The 21,496-nt window shown below is 39.5% G+C and overlaps 1 protein-coding gene across 1 annotated transcript in view; it reads left to right on the plus strand.

The window, feature by feature from the left end:
- The window catches only part of CDH8 (cadherin 8), a 139,050-nt gene extending 118,971 nt beyond the window's left edge, over nt 1-20,079 (plus strand). The window contains exons 10-11 of the mRNA XM_053952997.1: nt 16,235-16,486; nt 18,020-20,079. Coding sequence (XP_053808972.1) covers nt 16,235-16,486; nt 18,020-18,513 — 746 coding nt within the window. The 3' untranslated portion in view covers nt 18,514-20,079. The remainder of the gene's footprint in view (nt 1-16,234; nt 16,487-18,019) is intronic.
- Nucleotides 20,080-21,496: the final 1,417 nt, after the last annotated feature.

Below are 21,496 nucleotides of genomic sequence, written 5' to 3' on the forward strand. Positions count from 1 at the left end.
TGAGAGGTTCTGTCTTGCCAGGCAGTGGATGAATTTCCATTTTCACTGTATGATTTTACATTGCAGTTGAAGTGACATATCTGACTCCTGTCTACTACTCCTAGCAAGGCTACACTTTTCCCTGGTATTGCAGTGTTAGTCCCACCTAGCTGAGAATGCTGGTGACAATATTCTCAGTGTCTTTCTGCTGATAACTTTCTGCTTCCTTTCCCCCTTCTTTCTTTACTATAATCACTATCAGCTGTGTTCTCTTATTCCCTGAAGTTCTGTTTTGCCTTGATGTTGACTATCAGTTGAGTGAGATTTGAAACAACTTCCCTGGCAGGGATGGCTGTGGTGTTGTTTTCTGAAGTGATTGCATTAATGTAGATGGGAAGCCAGCATTTTTCCACTCCAATCCTTTGTCCTTCACTGACACCTGCTTCTGCTGTCTTTCCCAGCTTTCTTCTTGCATGCAGATCACTGCTCTTTCCAGACTCCTTTCTGATTAGAACCACAAGCCAGGTGAAGAGTCAGTGCAGTTCTTCTGCAAACACTTTTTATCCCTGTCTGGGTGATTTAAGCTCCTCACAATGGTTATGTGCTTTTCACCACTTCAATAGGCTAAAGAGGTGACTCCTTCTTGGTGCACACAGCTGAAACAGAGAACTAGGATCAGCTCTTCAGAGGCTAACTCAGCTGCCAGCTCCTCCACGCTGCGACCCTTCTGTCTGTTCTGTCCACCTGAATCCTTATTCACTCCTCTCCTGTATTCAGGATGCAGGACTCCAGACAGATTCCCTCTCTCCTCCGCCCTAAGCCAGAGGTGATCCATCAAGTCTTCACTGGACTGGACAGGCCAAGCTGATGGATGAACCAGCAAGGAGGGGGCCATCTGGTAAGCTGATTGTCCTCTTGCAAGCATCTCCAGCTCCTCTTCAGCCCTGCTGTGCTCCCCAGCACATCTGTACTTTTTGCAGTTTTGCACTGGCAAAGTGTTTCCTGGGAGCTTCTGTTCCAAATGCTGTATAACCTTTCTTTCAGTTTAGCTCTGTGGTGACAACTTCTTTCCAAGCCTCCCAAATGCAAACTTTCAGACAGCTACAGAGGATTTGTATATGCACATTGGAAAATCAGACTAATTCCCACAGCATCCCATCCTTTCAAAGACTGCCTTTTTTGTGGTCATTTGTATCAACCACAATTAGAGAGTTATTGCAGAGCATTAGTGTAAACATGACCCAGCTCCAAACAGCTTTCAGTGGGAGTGATGAGACCCAGCTAATCCCAAATACATGCAGCCTGCCATTATGCATACATGACTAAAGAGACTTTTACTTCACTCGTTCTTAATTTATTATTTGTGCTGCTAGCAACAGAATGTTGCCAAGATGTCAATTATGTTTCATTTTATAAATCAAACTAATTGAGAACCAGATGCAATCTGAGTGAAAAAGATCTGAGGTCAGTGTTGTGCACCATATGCACGACAGTGCTTACTCATGATGAGGGAATGGATTGGACAGCTGTGAATTTTCCTGCTGTAGGAGTTTCATCAAGCTCAGTAGTGTAACGTCCTTAGCTCTCTTTTCCCAGTTTATTGCATTAATTTTATAATAAATCTAGAGAAGAGTGAATAGGGGATAAAAGGTTGTGAAAACAAAACAGGAGAGCAAAAGAATTTGGTCAGTAAGTTAGCTTGAAAATCTGTCTGGTTTAATAATATCATGGAACATGGATGAAAGAAATAGCAGAGAAGAACAAATTGAATCTTCAGTGTGACTTAATTTCAGACACATAATGGGAAAATAGACATTAAATCAAGGTCTCAAGACTGAACTGCTTAGCAGGCAGAAGGGTTGTGTTCTTACTGAGTGCAAAACTTCTACACTAGCAGCAGTAAGATCTGAAGTACCAGCTCCTTGGAATTTAACCACGGGCAGGGCCTGAGCCCAGGAGCTGCCCCTGCCCAGGAGGCAGAACTGCTGCCCTGGGCAGTGCCCAGCCCTGAGCAGATGGTGCAGAGAGGCTGTGGAGTCTCCTCCCTGGGGATATTGCAGAGCCCCACGGACACACTGCTGTGCCCTGTGCTCTGGGATGGCCCTGCTGGAGCAGGGAGGTGCCACCAGAGGAGCTCCAGTGGGTCCTTCCAGCCTCAGCCATGCTGGGATTCTGTGAAATGTTGCTCCACCAGCCTTTGATCAAAGGTTCCCTAAGTGTTCTAACATAACTCCTTAAAAACTCACAGCATGATTATTATACTCTAGGACTTTAGAATATTTCATAGTAGTATTTATAGCTAAGTGAATATATAATATTTGGAGATACATCTCCAGATTTTTAATCAGCTACCTGCTGAAAGAGTTAAGAGACTTCTAAGTACCACTTCTGGCTTGATGGGTACATTTGGTTCCTCCAGGTTTTCTGCAAAAAGCAATTTCTGTGATGGAAATGTTCATGGATATATGCACAGACTATGTTTGATTTCCTGGAAATGGGTTTAATTCTGAGTAGGAGGAATGATGTCCTGAGGCCAAAGGTTCTGGTAGAACCTCTGCCCCATCACCACCTCAATATATTGCCCAGCAGAGTCATATTGCATCTAAGAAGTTCTTCTGAGTTTACGTCATGGTTAGCTTTTATTTTGGTTCGACTATTTGGATTTTATCCCTAATTACCTGATTGGTCCTGTCCTTCCCCTTCCCCTTCCTCTTCCCCTTCCCCTTCCCCTTCCCCTTCCCTTCCTCCTTCCTTTTAATTTTTTTCTTTTTCCCTTCTCTCCTTCCCTCCCTCTTTTTAAATTTCTTGGTTGCTCTCATTATGGAATATCTCTTTGTTTTATCGTATCCTAAATGCAGACTGTTGAGGAGGAATTAATTTAGTAGTTGCTCTAATTGCACTTTTGTCAATTAATGAGAAACTAGATAGGAGTTCTCATTTTAAACTTTTAGTTGCAGTAAAGATTAAAAGACCACCAACACTGTTCTACTAGAGGAAGAATAAACAGGCTAAAAGTGAAAAAAAATTAAGCAGGAATCATGACCTACTAACTGTTAATTTTTCCTTTGATTAAGAAAAATCTCCTTTTGTCATTATATCAGACTAGTTGCACGTGGATGCTCCATTAAAAAATAGAAGGTATTGATTTTTAACGCTTAGCCTTAAGGCTTATCTGATTAATTATTACACAACTGACAGTATAATGTGAGTTTAAAAGGCTCAGATCATGTTCTAATTTGTATCTTGTTTTGAACCAATGCAACAAGTGTTTTACACAAGGAAGGAGTTACTGCTGGAATCACAGTCATTGTTCCTGCAGGGTGACCACATCATTGATTATTATGTGAATTCTGTGTCTCTGCATTTTCCTGAACCTGTCTGGTGTGCTCAAATGAGTTTATATTTTATATTTTACATACCCCTTTATTTCTTCCTTACTCATTTTGGGGAGGTGACTGTTTAAGAACAGGTTGTATTTCTCTGTCACAGCAAATAAAGCAGTGACACACTGAAGGAAACAGGAGATTTTTTTTCATGATTTTTCACTACAGCTTCTGACATCAACCTTTGGAGAACAAAGGAGACAAAACTTTTTCTGGGTGGAGGAGGTTTATACCACTTAGGCTATTTTCCCATCAACTCCTGATTTTGTAATTTTTATGGGTGATTTTGTTGTAAAATATGTCACTTTGTTGGTCTTCATTTAATTCTGTCTAATTAGGATGTACTTTATTTGGCAAGCAGCCAGTAATTAGCGACATATTTATGTAATTATTAGCATGTAATATTTATATAATAAATCTGCCTAGAAGGCAATCCATTCAGAGGGCAGGGAAGAGGTAGAATACATGATTTGACTGAACACAGAGATCTTACACACTGAGCCAAACACAGCAAAGAAATAAAATGCATCAGTTGACCTGTCTAGTCTGGGGAGAGCGTTTGCATATCCTAAAATGATAGGATGTGCACACTTGGTAATCAGCACTGATTAGAGAGGGAGTGAAGACGGGCCCCTGTTTGAAGTGAGATAATAAGGCAGCTTGTTAGGGAGAGATAAATAGAACTTGAAGAAAAGGACCAGATGTCTGCTTGATGGCACTGAAGAGGAAGAGCTCGTGGGGTCCTCCAAAGGTAACTGATGGATGCGGGGCCGATTGCAGGAATCAGAGAAGCAGTGGGAGCTGTCTGCCCATGTTCAGAGAGCACAGGCTGAGCCCCCAGCCTGGCCTGACTAACCCTGGGCTCAGACTAGCAAACTCCGCTCTGGCTATGGGCTAAGGACTGTGTTCCTGCCTAAACAGTAACTGTAACTCTGTAGGATTGGGGTTTTTTCTAATCTGACTCTAAGAGCTAAATCAGGAATGAAGTCCTTGTGGTGGAGTTTTGAGTAGAGTTTGGTGTTGAAGTCATAAACCTTAAAAAGCTACAGTAATCTCTGAATGCTGATGAAAGTTCTCTGTTCTGTTCTAAGAATATTGGCTGTCTTGAACATGAACACTGAATTTTTTCTTCTCTTTTAATGACATAATAATTTCACATTGCTTTCATAAACACAGGTAAAGCTTTCTGGCTTTGTTTGTGCTGCTATGAAACTCTCATTCAGTCTAACCTAAAACTGAAGCTTAAATATAGCTTGTTGGAAATAATAAAAAACAAAACTAATTCATGTAGGCTTTTCCAACTTGTTGCTCCCTAACCTTGCTTAGTTGGGTCCTGTCACTTTCCATAACCTTTTCATCCATTATGTGTGACCTTCCTGTAAACTATGCAGTGTTCCCCCAGCGAACATTAAGACCTTGTGATCTCAGAGCACTCTACAGGAGTGATGGATTTTTGATTGAGGAATTGTTCTGGAGTTTGGAACGCTTCTGTTTAGCTTGGCTATTATGAATTTGGTAAAACATTTAATGTCTGTGCTGCCGTTGTGCTGTGCAAACGCTGCAGAGCTGTGAGCAGTGGGGCTGGTAAAGGCTGAGAATTTCAGGAGTGCTCTAAGGGAGAGATATTTTGGATTCTTCTGGAAGTCCCAGACAGGAAACATGAGGAATGCGCTCGTCAGGGGAGGAGATGGTGGAGCCCATCTGATGGCAGCTAGAATCTTCGATATGAGCTGCAACACTGAATACAGAGGGAGATAGTTGAGACTCAGTTCTACCCCTGACATCTCCTTCTGTATCATCTTTATCTAATCCACATTGTTATGGCTTCTTTGTACTAAGATTTGCTATTTCTAAATGAAAAAAAATTATGACAAATCAACTTTTTCTTGTTTTGTGCCTTTTTTGTGCTAACAGGCAAGATCAAAAGATGTAGTTGCTAAAAACTTTATAGAGTTCTAATACAGTCTGTCTAGCAGAACCACTTGCTTCAAAAATTCATGTATAGACCATAGCTTTTTCTAAACTAAAATGATTTTTCTTAAATTTTTTTTTTTTTTTTCCAGTAAGGAAACATAAGTTTGTCAGAATATCTACTGGGGTTTTTCTGCTCACCTTTATATATATTTTTTACATGTTTTTTAAACTTTATATGTTTTTTCTTCATGATCACAGAGGTCTTTTTGGCATATTGAGATGTATTTTCCTCTGCCAGTAGAATCCCCATCTCTTCTAATATTTTTATGTGATCATGCTTTGTATTTTTATTGCAGCTTTTGCCTAAACACTTCACTTGTACTTTATCAGACTCTTCATCACAAATTAGAAGACAACAAGGAACCATTTGCAAGGTGTTCTCTCAGCTTACAGATTCTTTATATATTTATACCTGATAACTTCTCTTCATGGGATGAAGAGAAACACTGAATATGATGTCTTTTGGTTTGTCACAGTTATATTTCAATTGTGAATACAAATATTTTACTATTTTTAGAAGTCCCATCCTTGGAGATATTCAGAAGCCAGCTGGACGTGGTCCTGGGCTCTGGGTAGCTGTGGTGAGCAGGGTTGGAGCAGGTGACCTCTGGAGGTCCCTTCCAACCTCACTCATCCTGTGATTCCATGAGAACTCTAAACAACTTCTGAACTGGTGCTGTAGTTTCATATATTCATAATACATGAACATATATATTCATAATATTCACCCATATGAGCACTGACTTGGTAACATCTCTGTGGTGAGGCAGAATTCAAGTGCTGACATCTTTCTCTGGCTGCTTCTTTCCAAGTTCTGTGTTGTGTCACATCATGGAGAGAGCAAAGGCAGGGTCTTGCAGTGTGTCCTGGGCTTTGAATCTAAATTCAGATGTGTGTGTGTTCCTGCTGTGATTCTCCATAATCCAGCTGTGTATCCCAGTCTGGAACCTGTGGCTATTCCATGTTTTTTCCATGTTTTTTTAATGTTTGCATGCTGTCCAGAAACATTCCAAAGAGTATCTGGGATGTTTCATTTGAAAACTTTTTCAAGCTATATGTTTTCCACTCTATAGATGGGTAATTGGTATTTTTTCACTCACTGGAATTCCTTCTCTGGATGCCTTTTGCTCTTCCCTGCATTTCAAAAGGCCATGAGTTTTCCCCATGGGAATCACATTCTGAGAGGTGTGCATGTAATAAGGCATCCTGTGAATCCTTTGGGTGTGAGACAGAGGTCTGAATTACTGCCATTAATGGCCTGGTGATAACAAATTGTTATTGTTATATGTAATCTGCATATCAGAATGTCTTCCCAAAGTCATTATCATGCTGCCTGTGTGCCCAGGGGCAATGTTACACCATAACATTTCAGTCTTTCAAATTACAAAAAGCTAATATAACTCTTGATGACATTTACAAAAATGTATAATGGCACTCCTTTCAGGGCTCTCACAGATATTGTTCTCAGGGAACTTCAAGGGAGTTCTGCGTGTATAAGAACTGCAGGATCTGGCACTTTTTACAATGAAAGACACATTTTTTTTCTTCAGTGGCACTAGCTCAAGAAAATGTTAAGTCAGAATTGTTTTTAATTTATTTTCTGACTTAAAATACCCAGGCCAACGTAAGCTGTATTTAACTTTCAGTGCTCTTTGGCAGAGAGTCCACATTCTAAATTTCTTTTCATAGGAAGTTGTTATGTCAGAGTTATAAACCTCTGAAAATTGGCATTTTGTAATGGAAGTGCTGACAAGACCTTTATTACACCAGTACCAAAAGGCAACGTTCCAATAAATGCTGGTTGCTGTTTTTATAGTCTGCTGGTTGCTTTCTGCTGCTGTATTTCAAAGTGGACATTATGTAAAAAGTAAGTGGCATAATAGAAATACATTGGTAGGGCTGGAATTTGGCTTTTACTGTTGCAACAAATCTTCAATATGGTTGATAGATCTGATTACAGATTTAGTTTTTAAGGGCTGGTGTATGATTTACTGGTAAATTGTTTTAAATCCCTACCAAGCCCCTGTGTACATTCAGCACAGAATTGGGATGGAAAAGGTGATTATCATGGCATGGAGAAGTGGATGTTAAATTACTTAAATGGCAAGAACACATCACATTCTAGTAGAACCTGAAAGGTTCCTACTTAAGTTTTATGGTTTTTCCTGTGATAGTGACAGTTTACATTGTAGAAAGAAAGATTCACTTCAAACATCCATGATTGTCTTCGTAGTCTCGAGGTCTGTGAACTTTTCCAGACCTAGAAGTCACTGATAGAAGAACTGGAGGATGTGTTGAAGTGAGGAAGGTGAAGAACATGGGCAAGAATTCTTGGAGCTTTTCCATCACCTTCCAAAATCACTCTGAATTTCACTGAACCCAGTGGAGATTCAGCTCTACACAGAAGAGAACATGTGTGTAACGTTTAAAGCTGTAGCTGTCACGGTGGCCTAAGGGGCTCAGATCCCTGTCTGCCACCAGCTTCTCCTCCCACACTGCATTTGTTAAGTAGGTATTCATAGAAAGATTGAGAATCCATTATCCCTCCAAAGAAAAGCAGATGGCACAGCCTTGGGATATCTTGACTTTTCTATTTATCCTTGAAGCATTTTTGTTAGAATCTGGTAATATAGTACTGGAAAGTTCTTGGTTCAAATGCAAAATATAGGCATTATTTTATCAAAGTGCTGTAAAACACCGTATCACTTTCTGAAACTTTTTGGTTAAAATAACAACAGAATAGAATTAACTAGAATATGTAGATTTCAAAAATGATCCATCAGTCTATGCAAATTGCTGTGTTAATAATGTATTTTTAATGCTGAGCACATTTGACAGCCATTTCATCTCTTTTTCTAAAGCAGAGCTTGGCAACCTGCATTAATTCTTACACTTTACAGATGTACCATTCAATGCACGTGCCATGCAGTGATGTGATCTGAATGAAGCAAAGCGTGTCAAAGCAGTGGTATTATTAGTAAACAGCTTTGTGACTGGCTGCTGGGATACAGGAGAGAAAAGGAGGGGCAAAAGCCAGTGCTGGTTGAGCACATCTCACACCCTCACTGGCCTGGATTGCTTCCCATTATGGGAGTGTCAAGCCCAAGTGGCACCAGGGTTGGGAAGAGATGAACTGACAAACCAGAGTGAGTGAGGTTCAGCAGATGTGCTGGGTGCAGTTCAGACAAGGTGGAGCTTAAACAGACCCAGAACCCAAAATTTCCTGCTTTGACTTGCTCTATGCGTCTGTAAATTAAAAAGAGAGAGAAAGGTACCATGTCCTAATTATTTCTCTACTCTATTAACAATAAAACTGGTATTATTTCAGACTCAATGTGTTCTACATCATTATTTCTTCAGCAGGGATTTTCTGTCCTTTCTTCAATGAGTTAAAACCAAGGTACAAAATACAAGAGTTGCTGCTAGACTGCAAGGGACCGTAGAGTTATGTTTGATTATAGCTCTGCTGGCCTAAAGGTCACAGGAAAGTTTTAGAATACTTAAGAGACAATTATCTAAAGTTCAGACTTTTCCAAAGGAATAGAACTAGAAATTATACAGACTATTATCTAAAGTTCACATTTTCAAAGGAAAAAAGTAGGAGGAAATGCTTATTCATCATCACTTTGCTGTTAATTTGTCTGGCTTTTTTTTTTTTTTCCCTCCTGTCAAGAATTTATTTACTACAAATTCTGTATTACACAGTAGCACTAACATAATTATTCCCCTTTCCAAGAAATTTTAACATATGAAAATGATGTATACACGATTAAATATTACTTTGCTCATGATTCAAAATTCCCAGCAGTACTTTTTATTTCTGCAAAGGACTACATGGAAATGTATTTAGGTTTTTTTTTATTCATTAGTTGATTCAGCTGCTCAGTTCTGGCATAAACTGTTATTATTTAAGCCAAATGGTAAAGAGGAGAAAATAATCAAAGATACAAAATATGTGACATTTTCCAATTATTCTTCTACCAATATATTTTCTCACATGAAATACTTTTTCTTTCCCTGTGTTCTTATAGGTGTTTTAAGGGATTGCAGATACCTCAGGCCTATAAATAAACCAAAATCATTTAAGTGTTTGTTAATTTGTCATAGGAATGCTTTGTGAATAGCCATTAAATATGCTGATATGGAATGCAACTTGCTATGGGGCAGGAAAGAGAATTTGATCAATCAGCTGAATTTTTATGACAAAAAGTTTTTTTCCTTTGAACCTGATGTCTGCTATCAAATTTGATAGCAATCATCAATCTGCTTTTTTGAAGACCTCACAAATTTTTGACATATATAAAAAGCAGGTCACTTTGAAATGCCTGTGGATGCTTCACTGCCAGTATGGTTTGACCATCATAAATCAGCAAAAATATACTGTAAAAAATGGCCTCTCTTTATTTTCAGATGATTTTGTAAGCCTTCTGTTTGAATAGAACATTTATGCCTTTACCATACAGATTAAACAAAGGGTCCTTTTTCCTGTAAACTGCTGCTCGAGAGGATTTTCTTTGAGACAGTCATCAAGGAAGGCCTGGTACAGCTGTAAAAATACACACGACACAGTTTTATATTTAGATATATTAAAATACATACATATATATGTTATCATAAAAATGTATTTTTTATAAATACAGCCATGTTGAAAGCACTAAGTTTAAACATGAAACAAAATTGTTATAGCAGTTCTAATGAACAAATAGGTTATTTTTTCAGCTACTACCTATTACCAAATTTATAACATACAAACTTATAATTGTATCCTTTTAATCAAATATTCCTTTAAATTTGTTGCAGCCTAAGGCATGGAAAAAAAAAAAAAACAACTGTCTTACATGGATGTTTCTCATAAAGAATTTTAAATTCATTATTTTGGAAGCAGGAAACTGATATTTCCCACTTGTACTAAAGTGGAGCCTGAAACAAATAAATCAGTTTTCCAGCTCAGGGCCCATTTGTGAGCAGTGGCTTTTTAAAAGGTGAGCATGGATGAGGGTGTGCTTGGAGTTGTCACTGCTGGTTCTTGTGGTGGATCAGAAAGGAGATCAGGACTATTCTTTCCCAGGGATTTTGTAATTGCAAAAGGAAAAAAGAGACATTTCAAAACAAGAGAGCACACGTGGCACTGTGGGCAGTGACTTGTCGGGGCTGCAGTCACTGGGTTTTTCCTGCAGTGCAATCCTACCAATCTAAAAAGGTGTTATTTGTAAATCTCTTTGTAGAACGGAAATATGACTGGGAAAATATTCAAAAAGAATACTGATTAAGGTGACTTATACAGTGACTTTTTGAGACACCTCTGTGTCTCTTGACAGTTTTATACTCAGGCTCTAAAAAGGGGATTGGAATCTTCCTATCATCAATCCATTTCTCTGTCATTAGGTTTGACTTCTGAAGAAAAACAAAAATACTAATGTTTGAAAGGATCTTTTAAAAAAATCTGTGTTTGACATTGTAAGGTTTCCACTAGTGAATATTAACTATTACAAGAGGCATATGCATATTAATTATGGTTATTAATGGTTATACAAAGCTGAAATGGCATCAGCGTTCTCTTGAATGTTCTTTTCTAGTGCCTTTGCAGCTGGTTGCTGAGTGTTCTAGAGCTCACATTCCTTCAAATGTCATGTGCTCTGGTTTTCTGCTAGTTTCCACTGAAACCTTGATGATAATAATTCAATTGCTCAGTTATTTCAAGTTTGGGGGTTTTATTTAAGAATAGATGTTACTTTTGAATAGAGATTGGAGATGAATGAGCTGTCCCTGTCTTTTCCTTATCAGAAAGAGCAGGGAGTGTCACAGTAAGGATATCCCTGCTGCTCTTCTACTTAGAAGAGTAGAAGAGAAGAAACTCTTCTCAAAAAAACTCTATTTTACAGAGAATCTGAGCTTTAAAAATGTACACAGAATGATAGCTCTAATAAACAGGAAGAACCATATATTTCTGTCATTCTGCTGTTTCCAGCTGCAGTTTCCAATTAAAATTCCTTCTTCACATAAATAATATATCCAGCATAGATAACAACTTCTACCACCAAGTCCTTAATATCATTAATTATTTGATCTTTCTGAGGACATTATAAAAGGGATAAAAAAAGAAAGGCAGAATTCTGTAGGTGTAAGGTGGCACAGCAGGGAACTCCGCTGATCTCAACATATTAGAGACTGCAAGGGAATTAAAGAATTGCAATAAAGTGTGCAGAGAAAATGACTTAGATGCAAACTCACTGCTGATTTTTACTTCTGTTATTTTATTGTCTGGTTTAAAATTGCAAGATGCATTCTTGCACAAAGTGGGAGATAAAGGGGTTGACTCCTGCCTGCTAATTTGACATCCTGATTGCTGTTGATGCCATTCAAGTCACTCGTGTCTAGAAAATCCAGAAGTAGCTTTGTATTAAAATGATTGCATTTACATATTCTCAAAATCGTTCATCCAAGAGCCTCAAAAGAGATCTGGGAGATTTGAGAAGAGCTGGGGAATCTGCAGAAAGCACTTGGCCCTGTGGTAATTGCTATGGTTATGCAAACTACCTTTGTCTAGAAACCACACTGGACATCTTTAAAAGACCTTCTGCATTGTCATCCTGTGTTCCTGCTGTGAGGGAGATATTCCCAAAACAGTCTCTTTTATGGTTATTTCAAGAATCTGCTTGTAAATTACAGAGACTCAGAGTCAGCCAGGGAGCTGAGCCACCAGGTTTTTTAATGTGTAAAAAAAGGCAGAAGTGAGCTCCATCTCTGAGCTGTACCTGTGCATGCCCAGAGCTGTGCTTCTCTGACCTGACACTGATGCTATGAGAGTTATTAAGATCTTACACCATTCCTGAAGCCTGCAGGACAGGATGCAGCTCCTGGTCCATCCTGGGTGGCTGCTGCATCACCAGGGAGAGGGGATTTCATAGTGCTCAGGCATTTCCATGAACTTCTCCAGCCCCTTCCCCACTGAGAAGGGCACAGAATTCTGGGAGAATTCTGATGGAGAATGTCAAAGCCCCTCCTGGATGTGCCTCCCTGGCTGGAGGAACACTCTCAGTGGCTCTTTGCCTGTGGCAGACAGCTCAGAGCGTTGTGAGCAGAGAGTTTTGGGGTTTTTCTGCATGTGCTTTTCCTTGTTTTGCTAAAAGTACCATGAATAAATAAAGAACCCGAGCAGCGCTGTAATGAAGGATCAGTGGGTTAATTGGGAAGATGAGGGAAGGTGATTGTCCCCTCTCCTGCTGAGCACCTGCTGCCAAGTTCATTCATGCAGCAGTGCTGGAGGCTGTTCCTGAAGGAGGCTCCTTCTGGAATGTCCAGAAAGGAGAAAGCAAATCACATAAATTGAGTCTATTGCTGATCAGCTGCCAGGATTTATCTTCAAGTTCTAGGAACCAACTAAATGTCAACCCAGGGAGTCATTGTTCTTCACTCAAGAGCCACATCTCCAGCAACACCAAGGTATATTTATTTTAAGACATAGCAATGAAGGGGAAAGAATTTATTGCTAAACAAAATTCCTAAGTCAAATGGAGGACTTGCCACTCATTGGCAAAACAATTTGGTCATTTTATTTTGCTTTTTCTATGTTCTACTTGTCTGCTTTTCTTTTCTTTCCAGGCATAACATATTCACTTTTAGTCAAACATTGTTTCTAACAAAAAACAACCAACCAAAAAAAAACCTCAACTAAAAAAAAATAAAAAAAAAAACCAACAAAAAAAACAACCCCCAAAACCACAAAAAAAAAACCAAAAAACAAAAAAACCAAGAAAACAAAAACAAACAAATAAAAAAACCCAACCAAACAAGCAAGCAAGCCATCTGTAAGAAAAGAAAGTTATTCTCTTCTCATTGTTTGACATCTCTTCTGAATAGTTCTGACTGTCCAGGCATTGCAACTTATTTTGCACTTAACTAACAGTTAATACCCCAAATATCTTGCATCTCTGAGCTTGAATTGATAACCATGGTGGTTATCAATTCCAACCAGGAATCAAGAAACCAGGTGGCTTCTTACACTCAACAAAGCTTCACTGATGAACACTTTATTTTCTTCATCTCTCCTCCCTCTCACTTTTTCTGCCCCCTTCTCTTTAGAGTGCATCCTTCCTTTTTTTACTCCGTTATGCTCTGGTTTTGACTTATTAGAATTTTCTGCAGCAGACAGGATGGCAGTGAGTGTCTCAGGAGGATGGAAGGGATCTGAAGCTGTTCCCAACAAGTATAGCTTCTCTTTTTCAGTTCTTCCTAAAGCAGGTGCCTTCCCTCTTTTGCATATCTGTAAAGAGCAGGGCTGTTGGGCTCAGTAATCAATCCTGTGCTCCAGCTTGGGCAGAGAAGGACTGCAGCAGGTTCACAGGAAGGAACAGGCTGTATCAGTACAGATTTTAGAGCACTGTGCTATAGAACTGTAAAAGTCTCTGGAGTTCCAAATAAATGACTACAGATGTGACACCTCTGAGTGGGATTTGTCTCAAAGAAAGAGCTGGAAATTGAGCACCACCTAGTTATTTTCTCTTTTGAAAGGTTAAAGTAAAAGGATTAAGAATGCAGCTTATGCTAGGATATTTTTAATTTTGCAGGAGAATGACAGCAGATAGATGAATTTATTTTCCAGTATTTCAAAACAAGGAGGGGTGCTGAGGGAGAAAAGAAGGCTATCAGATCAAAAAAAGGAACTTTTGCACATCACGTAGTCACTCTTTCTTTGGTAAAGCTCCACACACCCATATTCAGGGAAACTGAGCTACAAGACTATTTTCCCACCATAACTTTTCCCTTTTTTTCCTGCAGAGAACAAGGAAGTGGTTTAACTTGCACACGTGTGTTAACACCTCTGGCACACCCAAGCAAGGAGAAGTGCAGGTTTTGTTCACTTCCAAATGTGTGTTAATTATTGCCTTCAAACACACGTGACTTTTCCACTGCAGCACACTGGCACATGTGACACTGGGTGTCATCAGGGACTTTGGTCCTATTTGAGTTGTCAGAATTCTTAAGAGCTTATACCTGAAATTTGTCTTCAGTAAACACATATGCTTCCTTTCATTTTAAAAAAGGGCACAAGGAAGAACTAGACTATTTATTTAGCTCCAGGGTGCCATCAGTTTTGATGTGACTGTTTCCAACTGGAATAGATAAAACCTCAGGATTCCTGTGGGGGGGAAAAAACTTATTAGGAATACTTTTTGTTCTGCAAAGTGACCATATTTATTCTGCTTTATGAAGGAGTTAATTTTTAGATTGACCTTCACGTGTTGCATAATCTGAATTTATGAAAAATGCTGAAATGGTTACATCATCTGCAATATAAATTATAGTAAGAACCTCTCTAGGCCAAGTAAATGTGATTGGTAGGTGATTTTCTTATAGAAAATTATAGAATCACAGAATGTTTGTGTGGGAAGGGACCTGATCTTCAGGAGAAGCCTATTGTCATATGAGCACTCCTAGTGTTTTCTTTCCTTCCATGGAATGACATTTAGCATTGCATGTGTCCATTTTAGAGCATAAAATATCAGGAGGCTTTCTTTTGTTCATGATGCATCAGGAAAATGAACCTCAACTCCTTCTTCCAAACAAGATGTGCAGCTTTATTTTTAAATTGTCATTGGATCCCCCGGCAAGACTCACACACAAACACATACATTCCTCTTCTCTGTGCCTCTGAATCTTTTTATTAAAGAAAATACAAACAGCCCACTAGTGGAAGTCAACATGCACTGTTATTATAATTCCTAATATTGAATTATTATTTTATTCCACAGAATAAAGCAGTTAAAAGTTAGAGAATGTTTAAGTATATAAAGAAATCAGAATTTTCTGCCGATTTGACATGCCACTAATCATGGTTTATACCTGAGCACTATGACACATACAAGATTATTGATATCTGATATGTGTGTGTTTATAACTGTCTAGAATCTGTAATTTTTATAACTATGCAAATTAAAATCTGTATGATTACCCCATGAAAAATCAACTTGTATTCATTTGGTGAACTGAGAACTGAGTAACTCTTAGAGATTTCACTGTGTAACTGTATGGCTGTGTAGGATGCCATGCAGTCAGATGCCTCTTTATATTTCTAAAATTAACTTTCTACATATGTGTGCAGAGGTAAGATGTCCTAGACTCATTTCTTGTCTGCCTTCATGGGAGATAAAGCCTGGTTTGCTCTCTTGTCTTCATTGAGGTCAAATAAATATTTAGATCTCTTAAAATTAGCCCCACAACTTTGAATGCGTTTAGCTTTTCTTTTGTCTTTATATAAAAAGGAAAAATCTTTTATAGCAGAAGAAATTGTGTAGTTTGTGGTTGTAAGGCAAGGAAGATTTGTGTTAATTGGTGAATATGCTTTAAGTCTGGGTTTCTTTAACATTTCATTTCTCTCTTGTTTTACTGGCTGGATTTTTATGACTGTGTGACTTGAAAAAAAGTGGTGAATCATGATTGGAATATATCTGTAGAGCTGTATGCAGAGGAGAAATAAGGGATCATGATCTTCTTATCACACAAGGAAATGCATATATTGCACTTCTTGAGGCAGCTGGACAGAAAGGGGAGGCATTTCCGTGCCACGTGCTGCTGACACGAGGAGATCATGAAATGTTTGCACTGAGGCTCCTGAAGGCACTGAGGAAGAGCTGAGACACTGCCATTTTCACAGATTTCACAGAATCACTGGGTTGGGAGAGACCTTCAAGAACATCGAGTCCAACCCAGCCCCAACCCCTCAACTAAACCCTGGCACCCAGTGCCACATCCAGGCTTTGTTAAACACCTCCAGGGATGGTGACTCCACCACCTCCCCGGGCAGCCATTCCAGAACTTTATCACTCTTTCTGTGAAAAACGTTTTCCTAGTTTCCAACCTAAATTTCCCTTGACGCATCTTGAGCTTTTGCCTTGCAGATAACACGCTGAGCATCCTGGCCAAGCACAGCGGCTTCAGCCGGCAGAAGCAGGAGGTGTACCTGCTGCCCATCGTCATCAGCGACAGCGGCACGCCGCCCATGAGCAGCACGGGCACGCTGACCATCCGCGTGTGCGGCTGCAGCAGCGACGGCACCGTGCAGTCCTGCAACGCCGAGGCCTACGTGCTGCCCATCGGGCTCAGCATGGGCGCCCTCATCGCCATCCTGGCCTGCATCATCCTGCTGCTCGGTGGGTGCTCTGGCACGGCCTGCATCACCTTCGCAAATCCCCTGGGCCTGCGGGCTCGGAGGAGGTGTGGCAGTCAGAGAGGAGGAGGGACGGTCCAGTCCAACACCACGTGCAGCAGCACTGACAGTGCTGGCAGCACTCAATCCCTCATGTGCTGAGGGCTGGACAGAAGCAGAGGGAGCAAAGTCCTGCTCTGAAGTAGTCACACACACGAGTTACAGAATAAACAGGTGTGGAATGGGAAACTGAAAATCACATCGGGGTTTTGAGCAGCAAGGTGAACACAGTGTGGACTACACCTGATAGAAAATTGTATATTCTAAGACTTGTATGAATTGTGGAATCATAGAATGTCCTGAGTTGGAAGGGACCCACAGGGATCATTGACCCAGCCCCTGTCCCTGCCCGGACCCCCCAGCAATCCCCCCCGTCCATCCCTGGTGTCCAAACACTCCTGGAGCTCTGGCAGCCTCGGGGCCGTGCCCATTCCCTGGGGAGCCTGGGCAGTGCCAGCACCCTCTGGGGAAGCAGAACCTTCCCCTGATGTCCAGCTTGACCCTGCTCTGCCCAGCTCCAGCCACTCCCTGGGTGCTGTCCCTGGCCCAGAGCAGAGCTCAGAGCTGCCCCTGCAGCCCCTCTGCTGCAGCTGGCCCAGCCCAGTGCCCTCAGCCTCTCCTCGGGTGGCCCCTGCAGGCCCTTCCCCAGCCTGGGCTCCCTCCTTTGGATGCCTTCTTATAGCTTTATTTCTTTCTATTTTATATATATTTATATTTGTATATTTCTATTAGGAGTTTATTCTGGATTGTAATGGCACAAGAGACACTAAAGATTTACAAGATAAGCACTGTGGTATATTTTAATAAAACATACAACATTTGTGTACAACATCAAGCAAGTGAGGGAGAGAACAATGAGAGTCCTATTCCTGCACTTTGCAGCTTCACTTTGTGACTGAGATTTACATCAGTAACTGAGGTTTAAGCAATAAACTGCAAAACCAAGCATAACCCATCTAGAATTTTTTATGCATCTGTTCATGATTCTGAAATTGAGCTGAGCTCTTTCTGTCTCATTTATTTTCTCACTCTCTTTTAGTTATATAATAGCAGTGTCTTGCAACAGGTAGAAAAAACACTGATTTCATTCTCCCATTAGGGCTATGTTTTCAGAAAAACACCCTCTAATTTTTGAAAGCACCATCGCTAATGTAGATCATTATAGACTATGTGAATAATGATAGCCTGACTTCACTTCCAAAGGGAAAACTCGAGGCTTGAAATTAGGAGTATGGGAAATCTTATTGCTTCTATAAAATTGAGCTTCAGATGTAAATATGAGCTGATAATCAAAGACTAGATGACTAATCAGAGCTTCTGATCCAATTTCCTTCATGTGAATAGGTCTTTCAGCTTTTCACCCTTATTACTCCCAATCCCACAAAAAGCAGCCTCTCACCTTCCCCAGCTGCACTCACCATGTGGTGTTTGGTTTGGAAATGTTTTGCCTAATCAGCTTGTGGTGCTCTCTTTGCAGTCATTGTGGTGCTGTTTGTGACACTAAGAAGACATAAGAATGAGCCTCTGATCATCAAAGATGATGAAGATGTGAGGGAGAATATCATTCGCTACGACGACGAAGGAGGTGGAGAGGAAGACACAGAAGCTTTTGACATTGCGACTTTGCAAAATCCAGATGGAATTAATGGATTTTTGCCTCGTAAGGATATTAAGCCTGATCTTCAATTTATGCCCAGGCAGGGTCTTGCACCTGTTCCTAATGGTGTTGATGTTGACGAATTTATTAATGTAAGGCTTCATGAAGCTGATAATGACCCCACAGCTCCGCCATATGACTCTATCCAGATTTATGGCTATGAAGGAAAGGGGTCAGCGGCCGGTTCCCTTAGCTCCTTGGAGTCCTCCACATCAGACTCAGACCAGAATTTTGACTACCTCAGTGAATGGGGTCCTCGCTTTAAAAGACTCGGAGAACTTTACTCAGTCGGAGAAAGTGACAAAGAAACTTGACAGTGGATTACAAACTTTTTCCCTCTTGACTTAATGATCATGTAATATTCTAGGGCCACTGCTGTTAGTTAAAACTAATGTGGCTTTTTGTTTTAGAGGCAAGTTTAGCGCCAGTCATCTATAAAATCAACTACATTGTAATGTTGAACCAAAAAAAAAAAAAAAGTATATGTTAGGAGGTTAAGTCTTGTGGAGTGTGAAGTAAAGTATGTGGAGTGTCTAGAAGTCTTTGGATATTTGATATTCACTTGACCACTCTGAAGATGAAGATTTGGATCTTTGATTATCTTCAGTGAATTGAAAAGAACAAAAAAGAAATTGGTGCTCTCTTAGGAAATGGACTTGCAGGGATTTACTGTTGAACAGTAGCTCCTGCCCAGTATGTGTAAAGCTAAAGGTTTGTTTCTGCATTGCCAACAAAGATCCCGCCACAGAAATGTTCAAAGCAATATCTTGGTCTTCTTAGCAATGCTGAGCAGAAATAGCATTGCCAATTCCTACTGGCTCCTACTGTGCAGTGACCATCCATTGTACATACAGTAATTGTTGGCCACGCAACCACAGACTGAGTATCATCTTTAAATATTGTGTCAAGCCTTAAAATATTCACATGTTCTTAATCCATTCCAGTGATGGGTAATAAATGCTAATGTGTAGAGATTCAAAGGCAGGGCTGCAAAACCTTGCTTCACAAAAGGATCTTTTTTTCTAGAAGAAGGATCAACCCTGTGCTTCGTCTTCTGAAAGAAAAAACTGTGAAATGGGATGGACTTACATAAATGAAAGAATTGCTGATTTTATTGCTAAAGATCGAATTTATTTGTTCAATCTTTGAAATAAATATTTTATTGATGTCCATTACTGCTTTTATTTATTGACTAATAATCTATAGTGTAAGATTATGAAGAAAACTAAATTATATCAGTTAGATTTTTTTTTTCTATGTATAATGAATGTTTCATACATGTACATTTTGAAAAGAAAAATGACAAATTGTTGCAGGTTAAAGCAGTTCCCTGTCCATTTGCAGTAGCTGAATTTTAAGAGAATGCTGGCAGGAATTAAACATTGCCAGAGAAAACTTTTGACAGTTTTATATCTTCTTCATAAATCTAGTACCTGGTGTTTTTAATACAAGCACAAACAGCTGGAAGTAAACTGGTTCATGTGAATATTTAAACTATAGACTTTTAGAAATCCACACATAACACAGTACAGTAAAAAAACCATGCTTATAGTTCTCCACTGTATTAGAGCAGGAACCAGTGTGTACATAATTTTACTGCTTCTGTTATTAGCATTTTTTTCTATAATATTCATAGTGATGCACCAGGGCTCTTGCACACAGAGAAAGAACACTAGAAGCTGCAAGCATACTCAATTTGTAATGCAAACTTGCCATTTAGAAGTAGCAATTGTATAAGAAAACTACGTATTACATGCAAATCATTTTAATTTTCTACTTTGTTTTGAAGCTATATTATCATTTGTTTATTTACTCCATGTATTGTATTCAGAGAAACTCCTGTATTGTTTCCTACTTTGTGAAATATATTTTTATAAATACTTTTCTTGTTATTGCTTTTCTTTCAGGTTTACCTGGGCACTGCAGAAATGAATCTGCCAGAATAACTACATAGTTTTTTGAGGAATGTAGTTTCTTCAAAATAATTTATTTATTAGTTGAATACAGACAAAATAAAAAAAAAAGAAAAAGAAAAAAGGAGAATATTTGAAACCATTTTTGACAGTGATTGCAGAATTTTGACAGTGATGGTAGCACAGGAGTTATGAGTGTCTGATTCACTGCACCATGCTGAAAAATAACCTCACATGATTTTTGTTTAAGCATTCCTGATTAAAACAACCCACTGACTTGAAGTTCCTCAATAACACTTATTCTGCAAACAAAGAATTCTTAACACATCACCCCCAATTTTGCTTGTATTTCAGATGGTAACACAGACTTTGCTTTAGCTGCAGTGCGACTTGGTTTAATGACTGTAGTCTGTAGGCAATTAATACATTAATACCACCTTGATATATATTATAGAGATTTTATTGAAATTCATTAAGTACCCAATAGATTTAAGTTACACTGCAGTAAAACAAAAATGCTTTTGAATAATTAAATCTAAAACTTTTGGCAAAACACTGATCTAAACAGTGAAGTCCTCTAAGAGTAGGAAAGGAGATATCCTGGAGATTTCAATGAAACCAAACTTATTTCTGTAACTCACTACAAGAAAAACCAAACACACTCTTACTCATCACTTGCTCTGGGTGCCAGGCTGTTCTGAGCTGCCATGGCAGATCCAACACCAGCTTAAACAGGAAAGGGATTGGGAACTGAGCCAGTTTCTGGGTACATCCCAGTGCTGGGAGCCAGGGAAGGTGCTGTGAACATGGATCATGGCATTGGCTGGGGCCACCTCAGCGTTCAGGGCAAGGCACTCTGTGAGTGAGAGGCTACACTGGAGAGTTTAGCAGAGCTTTCCTGTAGGAAAACTCACAAATGGAAAACCTTTTGATTGCCTTTCTGATTGAAAGTTCCATCTGAGACCACGACAGTGCATTCAGTAATAAGATTTCCAGGAAAAAATCCCATCACTGGCCCTGTAGGAGAGGCAAAGCATGACAGAAATCTCATCATTGTCAGTCAAAAAGAGATGGGAGTCACTACTGCTGGGCAGAGCTTGAAATTGGGCATTTCTACAGCTTTTAAACAGGAATGGCTACAATGCAAAGGGGAGAAAAAGAATTAATGAATTTCTGACCTGTCAATAGAGATGTGCTGTTTCTTGTGTCATTGCCTCCCCACTGAAGTGAAATGATTAATTCTGCAAACTAATTCCATGTAATCTGAATATAAAATTTATACCAATACATGTTAGAGGGTTAAATGGCAATCATTCAGTTTTCCAGTACTTCTTTTTTGATAATTAACTCAGCATAGAATTATTTTGGGTAACAGTATGTAGAG

This window comes from Vidua chalybeata, chromosome 11 (assembly GCF_026979565.1).
Source record: "Vidua chalybeata isolate OUT-0048 chromosome 11, bVidCha1 merged haplotype, whole genome shotgun sequence".
NCBI lineage: Eukaryota > Metazoa > Chordata > Aves > Passeriformes > Viduidae > Vidua > Vidua chalybeata.